This window comes from Vanellus vanellus (genome assembly GCF_965231255.1).
Source record: "Vanellus vanellus genome assembly, chromosome: 2".
In the NCBI taxonomy this organism is placed as follows: Eukaryota; Metazoa; Chordata; class Aves; order Charadriiformes; family Charadriidae; genus Vanellus; species Vanellus vanellus.
Window position 1 is genome coordinate 72,470,237 of NC_138906.1, and position 14,018 is coordinate 72,484,254.

The 14,018-nt window shown below is 38.9% G+C and overlaps 1 protein-coding gene and 1 long non-coding RNA gene across 2 annotated transcripts in view; one reads left to right on the forward strand and one right to left on the reverse strand.

The window, feature by feature from the left end:
• Positions 1-14,018, reverse strand: part of LOC309686772 — a 78,852-nt gene that overhangs the window by 8,703 nt on the left and 56,131 nt on the right. The window lies entirely within an intron of this gene.
• CAP2 (cyclase associated actin cytoskeleton regulatory protein 2) overlaps positions 1-14,018 on the forward strand; it is a 70,228-nt gene that overhangs the window by 2,295 nt on the left and 53,915 nt on the right. The window contains exons 2-3 of the mRNA XM_082499530.1: positions 8,976-9,100; positions 12,756-12,856. Coding sequence (XP_082355656.1) covers positions 8,977-9,100; positions 12,756-12,856 — 225 coding nt within the window. The 5' untranslated portion in view covers position 8,976. The remainder of the gene's footprint in view (positions 1-8,975; positions 9,101-12,755; positions 12,857-14,018) is intronic.

The following is a 14,018-nucleotide window of genomic DNA, read 5'->3' on the forward strand; positions in this document are numbered from 1 at the left end:
TATTAGTTTTTCTAATCCCAGTGCATCATATTTATTAACCATTTAAAATACATTGAGGACTCTGAGTTAAGGAAAAAAAAAAAGAGTTAAAATTCCCCCAGGACTAAAATTCATGGGAATCTGAATTAGCAGGTATTGGAAAAGAAGCAGAAAGCAGCAAGGAGGGCTGGAAACCAGATGAATTGTATTAAGCTCCCAGCCTTGGACGTTGACTTGCAACGTTACCTGGAGCAAGTCAGATAATCTTTCCATGTTTCAATCTGTGGCCTGTAAGTGATAATAATGTTGCAAGAGGTTTGAACTCTAGCAGAAAAATGGTGAACTACCAGATATGTTAAAGAAATATTATTTGTGGTTCTGCATGAGTTTTAACATCATGTGCAACAGCAGCAAACTCAATAGTTGCAGTTGCTGTCTACTAGAACATCTGACTACATGAAAGAGAACATTCTTTACTTATCATGCTTACTGGGGCAAAAACAAACTCAATAAATCAGGTACAAATTACTACAGTTATTCAGATAGCTATTTTACTATGAACTGATTAGAATATTTTGCTTGATTAAGCACCCCCAATATATAAAAATCATTTTAATTCCTTTCTCTAAAATTTTAAGTGCATCTTTTGCAATAGGGTGAGCAATTGGGAACTTGTCATTTTCCTGAGGTACAGAGTCGGCTCCAGTTGTTTGCATATTTTTGAAAAATGAGTAATTTTGGCAGATACAGTTTATTGACTCTTCAAATAAGAAATGCTTTGAACTCTGAAGGCTCAGCTATTCTTTGAGAATGTCACCGCTAGAACTATACCAGAATATCAGCACCTTTACTAAGCAGTGTACAGTGAAATGACAAAAGCACACAAAAGCACAGCTGCATCTATGGCAGAGATTATGTTGATTCAGCTAGTTCAGCAAGGGTGTGGGTTTTGGGGTTTCTTAAACCTCTGTGGTCTTTGTCACCATGTTAGCAAGACTTTGTGGCATGGACACAGCCTTAGTCCATACACATGCTGGCTACTGTTGTCTTCATTTCATCTGTGTATGTAAGGTATTCTGACAATTTCAGATTTCAGGGACTTTTTGTTATTAAAAAAGGTCCCATTGAGACTACTTTCCTGAGTATATGCTAATGGAAATTGCTCTGTCTGACCCACGATTTTTCAGAGAATAGCAGGCTAAAGAAATTGCTTGTAAAATCCAAAATACCAGTAGTAATACGCTGGGAATCAAAGACTTAATGCTTTGGTAGCACATATTAAAATAAAAACCAAACAGGTATATCCTCAAGTAAATAATTTAATGGTGTCGTATTTTTCCAAGAGGATGTGCTCAGATGTTATGCATTAAAGTTACGTTTTGTATTAGTTTAAATATTTAATTAATTGCTTTTTGGAAGGAATGCAAAGAATGATTTACATTTCCGTGTGTAATCCATCACTGTTTAGAGAGAAGAAACAGCAGAATAATTCACCTAACAGCTCTGGGTCCTCTAAAGCAACCATCATAGAAAAGGCTAACTTTACAAGCATCTAGGATGGGTCCAATTTGATCTTTCTGGGCTTCACAATACCTCACACTGAAACAGAGGAGGGATAAATAGCCAAATGTCTCAGATCTTGTAAGTGAGGAAGATTGCGTGGATTATCATTAAAACTCAGGACCTCTAGGTAGTAACCAGGTTATAGCGGGAAATAGAAAGGCCTTTTTAGTAGCAGGGGGCTCATTTCATCCTGAATCGGAAGCAAAGGCAGAACCCATTGCAATTCTAGCAGTATTGCAGAATCAGTGGGCTAAATTTTAGAATGGCAGATGGGTGGAGGCCTTGAGCTTTTGTCATCAGTAAAGATCACAAATGAGCTGCAGAGCAAAGGGAGTACTAAAACGGCAAAAGGTTTGCTTCAGCCCTCCTGGCTGCTGCCGCCGTGCTGGAAGAAGGGCGACAGGCTGCAGGCTGAGCCGGGCAGCCATGATGAGCCTGAGACCATCAGGCACAGAGCGCTGAGATCGTTATTGCAGCAGGATGTTCTGGTAAGAGCAAGAACGGGAGTTAACTTGGCTGAAATCAAGCTCAGCTATTCAGGCTTTGGCATAATATGGATATGCATAAGAAACGGGGTGTGGAAGTGGTGTGAAAGGCCACCCTCACAGCAAACAAAACTCTTACTAACCTTGGTAATGAATAACTCTACAGTCTCATCATTTCTGCAGAAGTCATTTCATAGTTTGTGTTTTTAAAGCTTTCAACATGATCTGTTTAGTTTTAACTTTTCCCCTTTGCTTTTTTCCTTTCACATCCCAGAAGCACTGAAACACTCCATAAGTGTTTGTGCTTTGCGGAGCTTACGCTTTCAGACAGTGCAAATTCAATTTGGTTGGAACCATAGCATAAAGAATCTCACTGTTCAGTTATTATGAACTGAAGCACTTTAATAAAATCAATGCCTGCATGCAGTATTTTCTCGGTTCAGCAAGGCAGCCTGCTTACATACAGTAATTGGGCTTGTGACAGGTAATTAAATGGCTTGTAAGGCCTTTAGGATGCTTGATTACATAAAAAGCACCACACATACATAGTAAATGAGGTGGCTAAGAACATTGTGTTTCTGTTGATTGGAGAGATACTAAAACTCTTACACTTCATTGGAGGGAGAGAAGAAAATAAAACCAAGACAAGAGACTATGAGCAGTGGTGACATAAAAAGGGAGCATAAAAAGAATAGGAGAATGTACTTAGAAACTGCGTTGCCTTGGTTATTTTTAAGTCAATCATGCTTACACAGACTGTCAAGTCTTGACTGCTTCAGTATATCATTAAATAATGAACTTGTTCTTTGTGATCACAAAATTGATAAGACAGTCAAAATTATTCAGCAAGGGATAGGAGCTCTTCACAGAACTTACATATAATTAGAAACTGAACTGATATTCCAGGAGATACTAAGCACATACATGAACACATGACATATCTTAAAGAATTCATACTAAATTATCAGAGGCCTAACCACAGTCCATGCTATTATTACATTGACTTCTAAACACAGAGCTTGACGTGTGCAGTTGCTCACCCATAATTATGGGACTAAACTGGGATGTGATAAGAAATCTAAACTGCGTCAATAGTCTTAGGGGTACTTGTCAAAATAGGGAGTGTTTTACAAAGCAGTTTTGTAATATTTTTTAAATAGTGGGATACAAAAATGCCTCCATTCCTTTCCTGCATGTTTTTGTAGACAGCAGCCTGATCACTGGGAGAGGGGGAGAAGCAGAGGAAGAGCCAAAATGCAAGCAGAAAGGTATGCTTTGTGGTACCAACAGCATAAAGCCAGACAAAGGAAAAAACGTAGGTTAAATGGAAGAGGTGCAACCTGAACTTGCTTTTTGCTCTTCTACACAAAGATCTTTTTTGATTATAAAAAATAACCCTTTAAAAAGTTGTCAAAATTCCAATACTCTTAGATATACAGGACTGTATCTTTTACTAGGATAAAAAAAAGATATTTTTCCTCTATACTTAAAAGACCATTGCTGCCAAAGGAACTTGTATGAGATCTAGAGGCAAAACAAGAAGAAAAGGTCACCAGAGGCTCTGATTTGAACCCTGGATCATTCTCACACAGGGCTTTACTGAGAGGTCTTCTGGTTTAATCCAACTTGACACCAGTTTGACAAGCTTCTGTTTACATTCCTCCCATACAGCTAATGGGAAAAAACCCACAAACCATACAAGGTAATGTTTCTGTCTGTCTACCAACACACACTTTCTTCTAACCAATACTCTCTTGCTTTGCATTCTCCACCCACAATCTTTTATGGTAGTAACCCAAATAGCTTCGGAGGCTCCTTGTTAGCCACTCAGCCAGTACCAGGCTGCTTCTGAGCTCTGCCTGGGAATGAGCAACCTCCGAGGCCCCACACCAGAGGGTTTTCATTGTCTGGTCCAGAATGGGGTGCAGCAGGAGTTTGGGTCCGATGCCAAAGGTGGCAAAAAGACTGCTCACTCCACACCACTTGGAGTTGGTACATACATTTGAATGGCAGTGCAGGAAAGCCAGCCATTTCAGGCTCAAGCTGACGGTGTGTTTTTTTCAGAGATGACGTGCCATGTGATATTTTTGTAATTGGTGGGGACGCAGGAACGCGTATGCATTTCCCCTCTCTGGATATATATTGATATATATTGTACAGAAGAACTCTTAGAGGACACAGTACTTTGGATGCATAAAATACTCATGGCTGGCTCTCTGATAGTACCAGCTGGCAGTCTAGGTTTCTGTATATTTTATTTCGTATCTCAGTAGCAATTTATTAAAAGACTATGAGAGAAGGCACATGGGCAGGCTGCTATACTTTCAATAAGACTATGATTTTCCAAGCAGTGTAGGAACTTTAGATAAAATTAAAATGTCACAGTGCTACCTAGAGGAAAAGCAAAATCTGACCTGTAGCATCTCAGATGATGAACATGAGTGAGACCTGGCTTAATTTTTCAGAAGCTAGGTGGATTTGGAAGGACTGATACTAAAGGAAAAAAGACGAAGTTGCTTCTTTTTCTTCTAAATTAAAAGTGCTAGGAAGCAAAACAAACCATAGAACTTTATACTATCTCTTGCTGATGCTTGTCAGAATAGTATCATACTTTACAGGGTGGCACCATTCCTGTGTCTAAACCTGCCATTTTTACATGCCTGATAAGTCCTCATATGTTTATTTTTCCCCCTTATGCTACTATACTGCTTTTCTCTGTGGTCTTGTTACAGCTTGTTTCTTCTTCAGATAGAGCAATATGGTCATCTGTCATAAGTCACATAGAATGATAACAGGAATAGTACCTGTGTGTTTTGGATTCCAGTTTGAATGCTGTTTGGGATGAGTCAGGGAATTTTAGTCTACAGACAAGTTTTTTTTCCCTTGATAATAGATAAATGGTGCTTTGAGACAGCTGTCAAACTGGGGAGAAAAGCAGTGATCTCCCAAGGCCTGTCTATGAAAGGAGATCTGCTTTTTTGTCTTCAGCATGCCTTGTTCTACCTGGTTTTGGCTTCACTTCTTTTGGGGAAGAAATGACAGATGGTAGTATTACCACATGCCTTTAGCACTCCCAAAAAAGATAGTACTAACAGTAAACAGGGCAGATCTGTGGATCCTCCCTCTTATTTTTTGTGCACGAGAGAGTCTACAATGTCAACATTTAAATGATTTGTGGTAGATGTGGGTTAACACCTTTCCTGGCTCTTAGTTGACCTTATTTTCAATGAAGGACAGTGTACTTCTCCACCAAGAGAGCAACTAGATACAGAATTACATGGGAGTTGAAGTGGTGTTGTTTTTTAACTCATTATAGGTGGTCAGCATCAACTCCAGGAAAAGATATATGATTAACCTTATAGTCCACTTCAAGATCAAAGCTTTACTTAAGTAGTAGAGATGAGACAGAGAATCTGTCTTGATGTAAAAATGTGCTTTATGGGAGTGGAAGCATCCCATAGATGTATTTACATCCTCTTTACTTTTCATTGACGTGCAAAGAATTTATTTGACACTCTAAGTAGACCAGTCTTATTATTTATTTATAATACAAGCTCTGATGCTATATCACACAGACAGTATCTTCACAGAGTCAAGCTGTACCATTTGTATTCTGACTCCTTTTGAGCTGTGGCTTTGTGGTGTTGGTTTGACCATGCAGAATGCAGTGTGGATTGATAAGTAATGAGATGAACAGCTGAATATAGGCCAAGAAAATGCTGAAGGTTGTCATAATATGAGCCAAATATGTGAATACCTAAATATGGGCAAAGATGTCAATGTTTAGATTGAGAATGGATGAAGAGAGTTGTCATGCTATAGCTCAGTGGAGTCTTCTCTTCAGAACAGTAACATTAATTCTAGTCTTGTTTGTAAGATAGACACCAAGTCAATTGATGGTAAAGCAAAGTGTAAATGTAAGGTTATTGTATGTACAACTGATTTGCTTTTGTAGTGTTACATACAGTAATGGCAAAAGTATACTTGCACTTTATTCATACATGACAGGGATACCTGTGTGTATACTTATGTGCATGTGTATATATGAGTACAGATAAAAAAACCTTGCAGCCATGAATATATAAGTACACAGATAAAAAGGTAGGTTCAGCAATGATTGAGGAGTTCTAAAGTGTAACATTCCTTATAAAGACAATGAAAACCTGGCATCCCAAATTTTATGGTAAAAATGGTTCCTACTTCTGTCTAAAAAGACTATAACAGTATATTACTCTCTGATTGCCTCACTGGTGATAACCTGCTTTTGGAAAAACAACATTGTTGTTCTCCAGCTAATGGGTATAGAATAAAGCTGTGAAGAATACAGTGCGCAAACAACTATGTTGCAGTTAGAAAGTGTGGTATAAAAATGTCCATAGGATTATTGAGACAGGTTATTCCCTTGAGCTTCTGACACCATAATCCATATTCTTAGTATCTTACAGAGGGCATTTTCTTGGGCAGAACATTACAAGTCTGATCCACCTCTGTTCATTTGTGAGCTTCCTCAGACCTCCAAGTGTGTGCAGTCAAACACGTGGAGTTTGTAGTCAAGCAATTGGGTCCTTCCACAGGCTGAAAAGGCCAAAAGTAATAGGTCTTCCAAAGAAATTGGTACATGTCATCAAGGAAAATTTTGAGGCAGATTAAAAAAAAAAAAAAAACCAACCCTACCAGGCTGTATCTCCAAATAAAGACAAACAGGAACTATACTGGAAATATACTTTAAAATACTGATGAAATTAGTTGACTGGTAGTATGCTATGTTAGACCAGCCTGACTTTAGACTGGTTTAAAACATAACTTTTAAAACAGACATCATTTTAGGCTTTTATGTAGCAGAGTAAAATGTGAAAAGAATATGTCTGTAATATTTTTGAGGATTAACAGTGCTTTGTTTTAAGAAAAGGTTTCATATTCTCACAAAATTTTGCACATTTCAGAAGCTCTCCTGATACCTTCATCTCATTACTGCCAAGATACTTGTAACCTTACAAAAAGTTAAGGTGTTTTTTTAAAAAAATCATTGATTTTTCAAACAGAATAATGTGCATTTTCAGTATACGCAAAGAGCCCCTCTGAATTTTGACAGTGTTTATATGCACACTATCTCATGTCATCCTTTTTTGGGGGCTTGCTCTTTTATTTAATGTAAATAAGAAAACCCCATAAACTCCAGACGAAACTTTCTCATGAGAATGGTTCTCCCAAGGGTTTCTCACTGTAAAATCTTCTTCACTTTTAGGTCAAACACAAACCTCATTATATTTATAGGGTAAAGTCTGAAGGTCCCACCTTGTTTGACAAGCAACATGACTCAGCACAAGAGCTCTGCACACATTTCCACAGTCTTAGTAGCTAATATTTTCTCACACTTAAATCTTAAAAATAAAAATACTATTATTATTATTTTTATTCATAACAATTGTTAATACTAATTCATAAATCAAAACCCTTCTTTTCATGTTACTTTACTTTTTAATGACAACATTTCGGCATTCTCCCTTGGGTATGGGGGACACCAAAGCAGCATTGCTTGTTTTGGTTGCTGGTGTTGCACAGTATTGCACAGTTTATTGGAATCTGCTATTGCGTTTTGATATTTCTAAAATACTAGCACTTTTAGCAGGCTGTTCGTTAGGAACTAATACATTTACACATATATTCCAGGTATGCCTAACCTTTCTAGTCTACAAGCCATACGGCAGTCAATGCCTTGTGGCAGAGTGCCACAGGGTAGGGACCCCAGAGAGCCACTGACGACACGCTTCCCCCAGCTGGGGATGCGAGTTCCCCCGTTGCCCCTACTTCTGCGCACCCCAGTGCTGGGCAGGGGATGTAGCCCTAGTGTGGGAGCTGAGCTGGAACTGGTCACAAAGATCACGTTATTCAAGAGCCATACATTTCCCCCTTGCCCCCCCTTACCGTATGTCACTTAGCAGAATACAACCCTCATAACCTTAAGTGAGGAACGTGTACCTTAAACTTGCCATATTAAATAATAGGGGATTTAAACATAGCTTTGTCTTTGCTTATATAACTGTTTCCCAGTCTGAGGTGCATATAGCACTGTGTTCCCTGAGACATTGGCCAGTATTCAAAAATGTCAATGCCTACACTTCCTCGCATGTAAGAAATCAGATAATCACATTGTGGGGAAAGAAAGTAAAGTGTGAGTTGTTAAAAATTTAACCTAATTCCTATTTCATTTTAAATCAAAAGCACTGTAGCAGTGCTGCGCAAGCAGGCCCTCATATTATTTTCTTTTTCTTTCCAAAGGTTAATTAGTGCTTGACTTAAAAAGCTTGGGAAACACTGACTCACATCAGGTACTTTCGTAAGAAAAAAATTAAGTGATGGGAAATCATATCAGTAGAACAAACAGAAGACCTTCTTGACTTGTTGTTTAGTCTTCAATAAAGTGGCTGAGGCTTACTGCAGAGCATGAAAGACTGAGGCAAATTTCAAAAATCAGGAGGTATCCATTTAAAGTCTGGCTTTCAGTCAAGTATTAATTGGGTCTGTATTTTTGCTTCTGTAAATGGCTGATGCAAATCATTGTGGGCATAAGTTTTTACCAATTACATTTATAAATATTTCAGTCATCTCAATATCCGATTGGGAGCATAGGTGTATATTTGTCATAAATTGTCCACATATAGACTATCCAAAGCTACACTAGCAGTGGTTTGAATCTGCTGTTCACAATGAAAAACCAGGGCTGAGTACTGATCATATCCCTTGGTGACACAGTAGCAACTTACTGAATGTCAGCTGCTTTGCTGCAACTGCTTATATGCCAAAAAGACAATACTCTGAAAATACAAGTTTTATCATAAAAGCTGATAAAAGAGAAAGCCACAAGATGAACAGAACTGTAACATGAAGTAAAGCATGGGCTTTACTCGGAGGGGTTAACACTGTTTCTACCCTTAATGATTTTTTCAGAATGGCAGAGACTCATGGTTTGATGGAGAGACTGGAGAAAGCAGTGACTCGACTTGAATCATTATTTTCAGATTCACACAGATCTAGTGGAATGGAGTGTGATGCCATCAATGGAGTCAATGGAAGTGAGTTTATTTTTTTGAAGTACCATCTCTGTTATTAAAAAATTGCACGTGTTTGTCTTCTAAGAGGGAGTGCCATCCCACCCCTTATGAACTCCGTATCAAAAGAAAGTATTTTAAAAAATGAATTTAGAAATGTCATGTCACAAGCTTAGTGGTGCGCACAATTCTAAATTAATATAGCCTAGAAGATTCAAGATCTGACTAGTCTCTTAAATATACTGTCCATATTTCAAGCTTTATTGCTTTTTCCATTTTAGCATTTATATTGTTGTAGATAACTCACCAGATGAAAATGTCTGCTTGAGCCCAGTTAACAGAAGAGATGAGACATCCCCAAAATTTACAGCATAAATATTCCTAAAGACATCAGCAATATAAACATTGAGTTTATTTGCCAGCTTTCTGAATTTCACAGTGTGGACCTAATTCATTTAATTGTTCAATATCCTTAATCAAATATGAGTTTGTTCATAAGCATTTGCTCACTAAGGGCTGCCACACATCCGTGGCCACCTTTTGTTATCTCTAGAGCTCTCCCTTCTCAAGTGGATCTCCAAAGCACTACATTGGAGAATACACCAAAAAAGTCTGTCTTCCTTTATTCACGTTGTATCCCCAAATCATATTTTTTCACTCCTTAATTCTTTTGTTGTTCCTGAAATTTGCAGGGTGAACCTTATAAATGTGGCAGTTCTAATATGGATTGAATAGAGGTGCCTTCCGCTTTCTCCAGAGCTTGTTCTTTCACCCAGAACCCCAACAGAAATCCCTTTATTAGCTTCACATCCTTGGCTTTCTGTATTCCTTGCCCCTTTCCTGCATTCTCCAGAGAAGACCACATCCCAGCATGGACTCAGCTGCTGCACAGAAGCTGCAGAACAAGCAGAAAGTTGCAGGCAGCTTCCTTACTGACACAGAAGCAAGTCAGCGTATGTCAGCTGCTTTATTGTCCCTGTATGCCAGCCTTTACCCGAGAACACATGCGAGGGACTTTCCCCACAGTCCTGTGTGCTGTGGGCCTACACACTGGCAGCTGCTGTGGAGCAGCTGACTGAAAGCAGCATGTTTCTATGGCAGGAAGGGAGCATCCTCCGGCAGGCTTCCATAGCAGATGAGTTAGCCTGTCAGAGTAAGCTTCAGTAATAAAATGTGTACAGTCCAGAGAAAACCTAGACAGCTAGTAAACCGCAGCAGAGTCATGGAGAAACACGACCTGTGTACAACTGACAAATAAATCAATCACAACTAGGAAATCCAAATTTAAAAAAAAGTACAGGTTTCAATCCTATAACGAATCCATTTAGGTGAATCGCTATAGTAATGCAGAGCTCAGTATTGCAGAACCAGGGCTGCTTTCAGAACAGGAGATGAACTCACTGTGTGGGGTACTTCCATGAAAATTTCCATATCCTTGGCATAACCTAAGAGCTCAGCCAGGTGAAAAGATTCACCCTCAGGGAAGCAGATATTTAAAACCCCAGCAGATCCTTAGAAGAAACCAACCGACAGACCTTGTTGGAGCGAGATTATAAAACACATCCAGTGGGAGACTGCAGTAAAGAGCTGAGATGTGTGGCACCATGGGCCACTTGCCAGCCTGCACGTCTCCAGGCGGAGCTGTCTCACACAGGGACACAGGAATCAGCTTTTGCTGGTGCAGTTAGGAAAGACTATGCCAGTTCTTCGGTTCGGGTGATTGATATGCATATAGTGCCACAAACACCATTCTGTATGCCTGTGTTACTGTGCTTCTGTAGAGGTTCACATAACCTTCACAGCAACTGCAGAGTTGACAGTCTTAGAGAACAGGTCTCTCTTTCATTTTCTCCCTTAAAACTGACATTCAGCCAGAGTGTGACCTTTTTTTAGTCTCTAGTGGAAATGGAGATATGTCGCTTTCTTCTACCATCACTGCCTCCTTAAAAGACCATTCCATAATTAGAATTATTACAAAAAATAGCCTTGGCTTTTCAATTAATACTTTTTCAGAAACAACAAAATAATGAGGAGGATGGGAGAACTGTACCTTTAATGTTTTCTTAAATGGCATTACAACAGCAGGATTGCAAACACATCATTCAATTGCTCTGCAGGGCCCACAGCAAATTCTAGTAAATGCTCCTGGGAGTTAGCTGTATTGAATAGTAAAAAACAGCATAGTTGCTTTCTAGTTTTGCATAGGACAATTGCCATTTGGTGAACTGCTATTTGAAACTCTACTCTAAAGTAAAAAGTTACAATGATTCTCTTGGAGACATACACAGATTTTGACAAAGAACATAAATGGGCTTTGGAAAGCATCTCCACAACTAAAACCTTTTGTACACTAGGTCATTTGAGGGATTTACACACACACACTTTATATGGAAGAAAGCCCAGAAATTCCTCAGAATTAAAGGTGAGTGACATCAAGAGAACAAAAGGAGCCTTGAAATCCCGCCTGGCTGACTAACTACATTTTTTTTTTTTTTTTTCACACAGGCCATTGCAAACTCCCATTGCCAGAGCCCTTCTTTTTTCTGTCAAGGAGCCAGATGACTCTTGTGGAATAAAGAGGGCTTTCAAGATTATGAATTTGGACACAATTGTCATATAGTGCCAAAAGGTTAAAGCAAGCTCTCTGGGGAAAGCCTGGTACCTCTTCAGAGCAATCTTCGGGCTTCATTAATGAGGCAGAGAGGCTGGGAAGAATTTTAACCTTGGTCTCTCAGATCCTACAGATGCCATAAATTCACATGTGCATCGCTCATGCCGGACCTGGCAAAGGTTCTGAGGCATAGACAAGACATGAGGATATATCAGGGAGTAAAGCGAGGGCTGGAAAGCATCCAAGGAAAGATTACTTTTGCTTTTTTGAAAGGTACCACATAAAGCCATTTAGAAGCCAGGTGCATAACGAACTGAGTCTCATCTGTATTTTCTGATTGTCCACTTTATCAGGAAACTGCTCTGTGTACCATATAGAAAATAGCATTTTTATTCCGCTGTTAGAACGTATAGCGTATATATAGTCAATGGGATGTGTCATCTAGAAGACTCGTTTGAGCTTTCTTTATTCAGTGACAGTTTTGCAAGGTTAGACAACAAAATAAGGAGATTACAAAGCCACGTCTCACTGCATAAATCCACTGTCAACAGATTCTAAAGACTCTATCTTACTAGAAATTTAATTGCTTGCTCTGAAAAGCCACCAAACAATACAAAGATCTTCAGGAAAGGATGGGTGGTATAAAAATAGTTCTTCAGTACAGTGCAGATTCTTTTGGGGACATTTGTTTTGTGTACAACAGTAGAATTTTGTTAAGACAGTCATTCTTATCGGGCCACTAGGTCTTTGAAGGGCTGAGAAATGTTTATTTTAGCACCTGTTATTTTAAGACAAAAGAGGCTTCCCACCACATTATACAGAGTAAGTTCTTTTCGTGTTTCTAGCCAAGTTCTATCAAGAGCAGGTTTTTTTTTTTTGTTCAAGCTAGAAAAAATATCATTATACATCCTTTTTCCACTGATTTCACAAATCAATGAGTGTGGCAGAAATTAAGTTACAGCAATTTCCCCTGTTTCCATGGTATTTCTCCTCCATCTGCTACAAAGGAATGTCCTATGCATTATGTACATTATGAACACATTGTAATGGAATGATCTTCTTCTACAGGCATAGCACCATATGTGGAAGCCTTTGATAGGCTGCTGAATGGAAGTGTTGCTGAGTTTCTCAGGTACAGCAAGATTCTTGAAGGTGATGTGAAGACACATGTGAGTATTTGCTGAAATTTTCTCCCCATGATATAAGCGTACAAGTCTTGGAATCTGTGTGATCGGCCTTGATTGCTGAGTAGAGGAGAATCTTAAAAGCAGTTCTCTGAATTATTAGTTCTTGTAATAGTAATAACCTGGCATAACACACTGAGGACAATTGGCTCAGGAAGGGCAAAAGGCTGTATGGATTCATAAGAAGAGACTGCTCTTCTACAGCACCAAAGGTTGAAGATCATGGTATGCAAATTGTGTAAATATTCTCAGTCACAAGCAATTTGAATTGTCCTGTTGGCTGCTAAGCCCTTTGCACTACAGGAACACAATTTAGAACAAGAGTCAAAAAATAGGTAGGTCCAAGCAGTGGTGACTTCTTGTGGTTGTCTTCTAAGCATGCGTACCATCATTCCAGTTAATGTAGAGATTTTGTTCTTTTGATTGTTTGTTTTTATTACTTACAGCTTTTCTACTTGGAACAACACAACAAACTAAAATATGACTATGTCAGACATTTAAATGACTCTTTTTTACCACATATGTAATAGCAAGGAAGTACTATGCCATCAGGTTCATTATGCAATTACTTTTTGACCTTGTAATATCTTGTGATCAGTGCTTGTTTGTTTCATTTTATTTATTGAGCCTATTTTCTCTAAAACTGGTGGTGATAGAATGACAAAGGATGGACTCACCAACAGCTTACCAATACAGATTGTGAAAAAAAAAAACAAAACACACACACACAAAAGAGCCAGGGTCAATTTGAGCTGGATCTGAAGGAGGGTGAAGCTTTTGACTTTTCCTGGTAGATCTGTACCATTGGGCCTTACTTCATGTGTACATTTCCCAATTCATTGCAGCTGCTGCTCTACATAACAAACACTGTAGCCAGAAAAACATGCAGTCCTACAAGCTACTGGGATATACGCTGAAAGGCCAGCATAAATATTTTGCAAGACAGCCAAAGTAACCTGTCTACTAACAGCAAAAGCTCTAGGATTATTCTGTGAACGGTGTTCTCTCTGTGGTGTTATACGTTCTTGTTGGTAGGGTAGAATTTCTGACCTAGTTAGGACTAGAAAACTGGAGGGAGTAAGGAGAGCAGGCAATTCTAGAGGATCTTTGTTTCTAAGGAAATGCTGCACTTCTTTTTTATTTGAAA